This window comes from Vollenhovia emeryi, unplaced genomic scaffold, assembly GCF_000949405.1.
Source record: "Vollenhovia emeryi isolate VEMERY1.0 unplaced genomic scaffold, V.emery_V1.0 DF939124.1, whole genome shotgun sequence".
NCBI lineage: Eukaryota > Metazoa > Arthropoda > Insecta > Hymenoptera > Formicidae > Vollenhovia > Vollenhovia emeryi.
Genome location: NW_011967242.1, coordinates 2578770 through 2587262, shown reverse-complemented (window position 1 = coordinate 2587262; position 8493 = coordinate 2578770). Strand labels below are relative to the sequence as shown.

Below are 8493 nucleotides of genomic sequence, written 5' to 3'. Positions count from 1 at the left end.
CTGGAATCAGTCGAAGAAAACGGTATGTATCAAGTAAAACGCCGGCGTGGCCGCTCTCAGATTTCTTTCTGGGTATACAAAGCGTCCGACACTCGAGACGTGTTTATTGGTGACACGGATGACTGGTTTATCTAAGGTTGGCGAGGAATATTAACCTAAAATACGAGTCGCTTACCTGATTGGGGAGCATGGATCTGGAGAATCGCCGGAAAGATTCTGAGAAAAGGTTAACGAAGGAGTTAATGTCCTAGCCTTGTTAGGTATAACCTAATCTGCGGGTGCGTATTCTGTTCTATGATATTTATCTTGTCCCGCTTCTCGTTTAGCTTCGACACCGATGACGATTCCGAGTATGCTATGATACGGCAAATTAAAATGGAGCCAGAACCAATGTTCTCACCATCTGAGGATGATATTATGGCGCAGCTGCAACAGGATAGCTCCGATCTGGATGTCGAGCCCAACTTCGCCTTGGAGGGCTCCCTGAACGGCGATATTTTCAACGACGGCGTGCTAATGCAGCACATGGACATTAGGGAGCCCTTGTCCAAGTTGAGGACCCTCTTGGAGGACAAGCTCACCATAGATTTAAAGAATTATTCATTTTGGTTACAAAACGCACAGATGGTAAGCGGCAAGATGTAATACAATGTCCCATATCTTCTATAATAGTCATTAATAGTTAAATCTTAAGTTTATTCTTATTGTAAGATAAGAATTATAATAGATAATTAATAACGAATTCGTTTGCTTGCACTAGTACGCACTGAGTGCACAATGAGGCTTATTTATAGTCGATTCTCATATTTAAGGCTTGTCTTAAATACCTCTTGAAATTTTTCTTCGTCAATGAAATGATCTGTGTTGCATCAGTACGGATCATTTTTTGGCTAAACCCTCTTTGAACATGTATTTAAGACAAAGTTGAATGTAGAAATTGACTATAAACAAAAGTCCTTAATGTGCACTCAGTGCGCACTAGTGCAAGCAACCGAATTCGCCAAGTTTATTATGTACATTGCGATGTTGAACTTACATTGAAAATCTTAATTCCAAAATGCTGGTACAGGAGATCTAAATCTTATATTTTAATATTATTTATCGTCACCAAACTTAGTTTTAAGTAAATGCGTTATCATAATTGTTACCAATATAAGTCAGATTAGGGAAACATTGTAATTTTTAACTTTATTATACCTAAATTTTAATGTATCGTAAAAATTACCGCTCGTAATATTATTGGCCTTTTATTTGATATTGATTTAATTAAGACAAGCTTGTGTTAATTTTCTTAATATCTGAGTCTGAAACTGATATATTTATTACAACAGCTGGAAAGCCACAAAAATTTGGTCGATCAATGTGTCCAAGGAGAAGGGCTGGTTCAGATTAATGTACAAATAAAGCCAATGCAGAAACGTATCAATATAGTGGACGTTCTTAAGCCAGCGGACGATTATATTGAAGTTGTGGAAGATAATTGTATGTATTAATACACATACGTATGTTTGTTTATGGTTTAACTGTAATAGATAATGTTTTTATTGTGGTGCAGCACCGGTGTCTACTGCTCAGGAAAACAAGCGGAATGTCATAAAGTGGATGATAGACGCGCAGTATAAAAAGGACCAGGTAATAAAAATTCTAGTTTATTTTATGTATTATAATTGAAATTTTTATATATATGAAACATACATCTTATATGATTAGTGTTTTATTTTGTATGTGGACATAACTTCACCGATTTAAAAAATGCATGTATTCGTTATTTAAAAAAAGATGTGTACAAACGTTTTCAATTGCCGTCAGTACTGAATTTATCCCTGAAGTTATGACTGTATAAAATAAAACGTATATCAATAATTTTCTAAAAATGCATATGTATTTCTTGGGGGGGAAAAAAGGAACGATTAAAAATACCAAATGATCCGAGGGACTGGTCAGAAACGCACGTGAAACATTGGCTGCAATGGGCTGTTAGACAATTTAACATAGTATCGTTACGTTTGGCTGACTGGAATATAACTGGTGCGCAATTGTGTAATCTTACAATGGAGGAGTTTCATGCAAAAGTGCCTCTTGATCCAGGAGACGTGTTTTGGACACATTTCGAACTTCTTAGGAAATGCAAATTCGTCGGTATGTGTATGAGAAATATAATATGCGTGTGTGTGACACCGGTAAAAATATTTTCTTGATAAATCCAAATTGCCATTGGATCTTATTCTATTTATTCGATTGTCGTTTACTTGCAGCTGTAGTACAAAAAGATGCACCCGATACACCCAATGAAGGCGTTGCAGAGAAGTCGATTAAAGCACGACATCCGAAAGTAACGAAATCGAAATCTACGGTAAACCAACAGGCGCGTACAGTTAATATGCCATTAGAGAATGTCGATCCGACTTCGATCACTATTGCCGGTTCTAGTCGTACCGTTAATAGCGGCCAGATACAGCTGTGGCAATTTTTGTTGGAATTATTAACGGATAGAGAATACAGAAGTTCGATTCAGTGGGTGGGGACCGAAGGAGAATTCAAACTTAATAAACCGGAGGCGGTGGCGCAATTATGGGGTGCTCGCAAAAATAAGCCGTCGATGAATTACGAGAAGTTGAGTAGAGCACTTCGGTATTATTATGACGGCGACATGATTTCTAAGGTTCACGGTAAACGATTCGTCTACAAATTCGTTTGCGATTTGAAGCAATTGCTGGGTTATTCAGCGGCAGAGTTGAGTAAACTTGTTGAGGAAGGAAGACGATATTTCTGATGAAACCGTATTTTTCTTTACTGCTAATAAAATAGATTTTATTGTAACCATCTTGTCATGTCGATGTCATTATTATGTTACGTAGTATGTATAATCATTTCTATTTTAAGTCATAATATGGAAAAATCTCAACAGAATAATTATTCTGTTGGGAAATAGATTTTATCATTTAGATATACTGTGTTATTTCTTTATTGGCTATAAATTTCTTTGCGCGTCTTTCCAATAAACTGAATAATAGATTTTACGAGTAACATCGCATTAAAAAAATAATGAAAAATAATTTACAAATGTTCACATAAAAATAGATTTTTTTGGTATAAATTAAAAGTATTAATGTTGCAGAATGCATGAATTATAATGTAATATTAAAAGAACTTGAACATTATATCGATAATTATTTAATCTGTTTTACGTATTATCGATTTGCATGTGGACTTTTAGGAACTACTTATGTATTATGGATTTACGTACAGATAATATTGTGTGTATGTTCACGTTTTTTTTATAGAGAACAATATTCAATAGGTTTAATTTTTGCCAAAAATTCAAGACAATGTATATAGTTTTCATGCTAAATGTCGTCGATTTTAGGATCTTGTATATATGAGAACAGCATTTATATATATATACATATATATAACACAAAGTTGTTAAATATATAACCAATCAATAATGATTGAATATATATATATATATATTTTTGTATTACAGAAATAAATGTTGAAGTTAATTATATAAAATTCTAAGGTCATCGAAAAAAAAATTTTCTAATTAAATTTGATAAAAGTCATGAAGATTATGTAAATGAAAGTTTTTCGAATAAACAATACATCTAGTAAAGAAATGCAATACGTTAATACATTCTTTTCACATGATTCTGTCGATGTCACACGAGCAGCGTGTCCTTCGTTTATTTATGCAAGTTGATGGTGGAACTGAATTTAAACTTTCATTAATAGCTAATGATTCTTGAGTTCTACGTCGAAACCACATCTCTTTAAATATTTTTTTATCTGATATTACTAGACAAGATATAAGAATTCTTTATAGTGTTTAAAAATGAGAGACACCGATTTATATAAAAATCATCTTATCCTCTTTTCGGTGCTCTTCGCAGCTGAACGAGATAAATGAATCTAAAGGAACTTGGACCATTTGAGAAAGAGAAACCGATGCGAGTTTCCGTCAAGCCACACGCCAGTGAAGGGTCGAGTAAACATTCCTTCCTTCAATCACACAGCAATGCGGAGACGTAAAGGAAAAGAAAAGCAAAACCAACGTAGAATATGTGAATGCGGCGCGGCAAGTTGTCGAAACGCGATGACGTTTGTATCTCTGTTGCTAGGACTGACTTTTGATCGGCAAAAGGCAGCACTCATCGCCAATACCAGAGAATCTAGCCTGTGAGATATCGGACGCGACGTCACAAGTTAGGGTCTCAGGGAACCGGCGACGCGGCAGGCTTTACAATCAGCCCGCCCGCCATTGCCCTTTTTTCTCTCTCTTTCTCTCTCACTCTCTTTCTTTCTCTCTCACGCTCTCACCACCAGTCATTCCCTTCGTCTCACCCTCGCGCATCGCGATCGTTCCGCCCTTTCTCTTTTTCAAGAGGATCTTATGCAAATTCACGGCTGCCCCGGACAGTGCGTCGCGAATTATTATCCCCAAAATCTCCCAAAGGAATCGTGGCGACAACGTGGAGGCCGGAAAACTGTTTCGACGCCGTGTCTCAACGAGTCGCGCCCTTATACCGACATCCCTGAACCGACTCGAGCGGTACCCAGCTCTGGATCTGCAAGATTCGCGCTTGGAGGACGAGAAACGGAAACGCCAATAAAAGGACACATTTCTTGCGCTCGTTATGCAATAATAATGCTCCAAATAGAGAGTACACAAACGGACGTGTAACCCGGGACGAAAGGGCTTCTCCGCGTGCGCCGAAGAAATCGTTCGCGCAACTTGTCTTCACTAGCAAGAAAACGAATGTACGTTATCCTCTCCCTCACACGCACTCGCAAACGCGTACACACAGGCACGCACGCACACACACGTACGCATTTACATCAAAAGAAAATACCGCATTCATGTAAGGCGCAAGGCTCCGCCGATTTATATACTCGCGTAAGGAAAAAATAAATAAGCAAATAAATAAAACTAAGAGGCGTCGTCGTCTCCTCCGCGGAGAGATTCCGTTCGTTCGCGGCGCGAGAGTCTCGCGAGAGTCCTCGGGAGCGGTTCCGTGCCGATGCCGCAGCAACGTCGCAGCGCCGACGACCGGGAAAGTTAGCAAGTTGTACAGTGGACTTCGTATCTCGCGAATTTCCATTCCCTACTATACAACCTACTACCTCACCCAGACGTCGTCGCGGGGGCTTCTCCTCCCTCGTCCGCCGCTCCATCCGCCGTTCTTCTCCTCGCCCTTAACTCTCTCGACCGACCGACTTTTCGACAGGTCGCCTCGCCTCGTTCTCCCTCCACGGCTCAATTCACCGGGCGAATCTCGGCGCGTTCGAATTCGCGACTCGCATCCATTGACAATATCCGTATATACAATTGAGTACGTCGAGATACAATTGTCACATCGTCGAACGCGTCGATCGTAATTACGGACTCGCAATCTTTTCTTTTTCTCTTGGCTTTACAAGAATGGCCCGTGTCGCACGAAGGAGCCTCCGCCTCCGTATCCCTTTGGATCTCGGAGAGACGTCTTACAAGAGATGCTTTGTCTTACAATAAGAATATCGCTTTACAATGGAAGTGCCTTTGCTCTGACGAGTTAACATTGTCTCACTCCTCCTGGCTCGCCATCTCTCACGACATCGAGATCGCTTAACGGGGACTCGGTTCGGACTCGCGTGGTTTCGAATCTCTCGACCACGAGGTCGGTCACATTCATACAGAGCCACGCGCCATTCTACCGCTTTACAATGCATTATACATAAAAGAGCGCGCACTTGGTCGGCGTGTAAACATCAGCATGTTTGGGTAAGGAGTCAGTCTCCTTAGACGACGCATCCCTTAACTTTAACGACGCATGTCGATCGCGCTTTAACGGTCGGCAGATGCAAAACGTGGTGGGCCCTTTTCACGTGCGAGGAAATTACTCGGCAAGAAGTCTGTCGCTGATAACCGGAAGTGCCGCGAGCATTCGGGGGAACGGAGGGTTGGTGATGATGATGGTGGTGGTAGGTGGTAGTGGTGGAGGTGGTGGTGGTTGGTGGCGGTTGGTGGTGGTTGGTGGTGGTTGGTGATGGTAGTGGTGGCGGTGATGGTGTTGATGACGATGGAGGGGGAGGAGGAGGATCCGTCGAAAAGTTTTAACGCCGGCCTGACTACATGTACCGGTAGATAGGAGCTTGCGGTATGCATATAAAAAAGCCCACAAGTTCGGATCTACGGGTTAGTGTCATCAAGTATAGCCGATAACTATCGTCCCTCGGGATCTATCCGCGCAGACGGTCCAGAAATCCTGGCGGGGAGCCTTGGTCCAGCGGTCCGGCGGAGTCTGCGGCGAGCCGGCGGCCAACCTGCGGAGAATGCAAATCGGCATTAGCGATCGGGCGTTTGCTTACGCTGAAGAGTGTTCACGTTAAGTCGAGAGCGTTATCTCTTGGGTCAATCATTAGTGTCCCTTATTACCGGGTCTAATAACTCCTCGGAGCTGCATTTCGGAACGGACAAGGGACTTTTCTGCGCCCGTATGGCTCTCTCTCTCTCTCTCTTATTTCTACGCGGTGCTGGACGAGCTGAACTCTTTATTACGCGACGGACGATGAAGATTCATTGAAAGCTCGATGAATATTCGGGAAGGTCGTGTTTAAGAATCTCGCTCCGCGGCCGACTGCGGTCCCAGTTCGGCGACGCCGTTGCTGGGCCGTTGCTGGGCCGCCGCGGAGACCAGAAGGGCGTAGAAGAAAAAGTCCTACGTGGGTCCTACGAGAAACAAGAAGCCAGCAGAAGAAAGAAAGAGAGAGGAAGATAGAAGGAGGAGGAAGGCGAGAGAGAGAGATATATATATATGGAGAAAGAGAAGCGGGGAGAAGAAGAGGAGCAAGAAGAATATAGGAGCGCGCGCGCGCGGAGAGTAGGTAGGTTCTCTCTCGGACGTTGTAAAAATCCCCTGCATCCTCGTTCGTAGACAGTTTAATGGCCTCTGCTGTTCTCCGCTGCTCCGGGCCTAAGGGATGTAAGGCGCCGTTTCCATCACGCCGAGACTCGCGCGCGGAATTTTACGCGACCGACATTCCCATGCGGGACTCCGCTAAATCGCTTTTTGCCACCGCATCGATTGCCCTCAAATATATATATAATATCCAATATTATTATTATATATATAATAATATCGCCGCGAAAAAAGTCCCGCGTGTCTTAATTTTTAACCTGCAGATCAAGCCCGTGTCAGACTGAGATTGAGATTAGATTGAAATTTGGCTAATCAGAGTAAAGTTTAGTGAATTTTACTCTGATTGGTCAATTTCAAAATCTACTCTCAATCCGCAGTCTGATACGGGCTTTAGGCCGTTCCGTGGATCGCATTTGATACTGGGTCGCACACGACTTCTTAGAGATATTTTTCAAACAAAAGACAACAAATGTGGCATTTTAATTTCAATAAAAAAAAAAAGTTTTCCAGCGCTGTTTAAAACCTCTTTCCGTCTCGATCTTAAAGTCTCTGGCGACAGAAGACTTTTCAACTAAAAAACCTAACAAGCTCCTTTTCACGCCGCGTTATTTACAGAATCATCGGATCGGCGAGTTCAAATCTTTCGCGCTGCCTGCAAATTTTTAACAATTGGCGCGCTCGCGAGCTCTCGCGGACGAGTTATTCTCACGCACGTAATAATCTCGAGGACACGGGATACTCGTGCCGGATACGGGACGGCAGAAAGGATACTTTAGCATTTTCGTTTCTCGGAAAGCGAGCGACGAGGCGGTTGTTAGACACGCCGTTGCACTGGCGAACGATACTTCGGCGACGACGGCGAGAGCGCGCCCAACGCCGGGCGTTGTGGACGGCGCTTAAGATGCTCCAGGATCCGCGGAGATGGCGAGGAACCCCGAGACGCGAAACTAGTCGGGCAAGAATATGAAAAATAAATTATTATCTCGCAGCCCCCCGTCTGGATGTATACACGCAGAAAGTGAATTTTCGCCGCTGTCCCGCCGCGAGCCGCGTATTCCTGGCCGCGCGGTTCGAGGCGCCAAATTGCAACTTGGTCGCCGCGCGACCATTTCGCTCATTTTTATTTATCGACCGCGTCGACGCGAGTGTTGAACAAACGTTAAACTGCCGATAGGACACTGGTGCGCAAAGATATCAAATATTGAATTATTTAACGCAACGTGCCGCGTCGCGTTAAACATCGTTACACGCTCGGAGCACGTTGAAAAGTGTGGGAGATGCACCTCGCGTTCCTTCGTGACGCAGGCAGGGTCCTGCGAAGGGCGGCAGGGCCGTAAGCGCACGGTCGGAAGAGAGGAACGGTAGGGCGGGGGGGGGGGTGCGGGGGTGCGGGGGCGCGAAAGGGCGACGCGTAATCAGAGGGGCGTTGAATTCAGGGGATATCGAGGAGAGAGAGAAAGAGAGGAAGAAAGAACGAGAGCGAGAGAACGGCGATTCGGGAAGAAGGGCGCGGGGGGATCGACAACGGGGAACCGGGGGTCACCGCCATATTATATTTAGCGAGACACGACCGTGTGAATGAACTGAGTCTCAG

The 8493-nt window shown here is 43.6% G+C and overlaps 1 protein-coding gene across 2 annotated transcripts; it reads left to right on the top strand.

Moving 5' to 3' along the window:
• LOC105569441 (DNA-binding protein Ets97D) lies at positions 1 to 3027 on the top strand. 2 transcript variants are annotated; one of them, XM_012025915.1, is made up of 6 exons: positions 1 to 226; positions 327 to 627; positions 1332 to 1482; positions 1556 to 1632; positions 1905 to 2139; positions 2256 to 3027. In XM_012025915.1, exons 1-6 carry the CDS (start codon positions 189 to 191, stop codon positions 2771 to 2773), a joined length of 1320 nt encoding a protein of 439 aa, XP_011881305.1. In that variant the 5' UTR covers positions 1 to 188; the 3' UTR covers positions 2774 to 3027. The 2 variants fall into 2 exon arrangements, with proteins under 2 accessions (XP_011881305.1, XP_011881306.1); XM_012025916.1 differs by having other exon boundaries at positions 2 to 260.
• The last annotated feature ends 5466 nt before the right edge of the window (positions 3028 to 8493 follow it).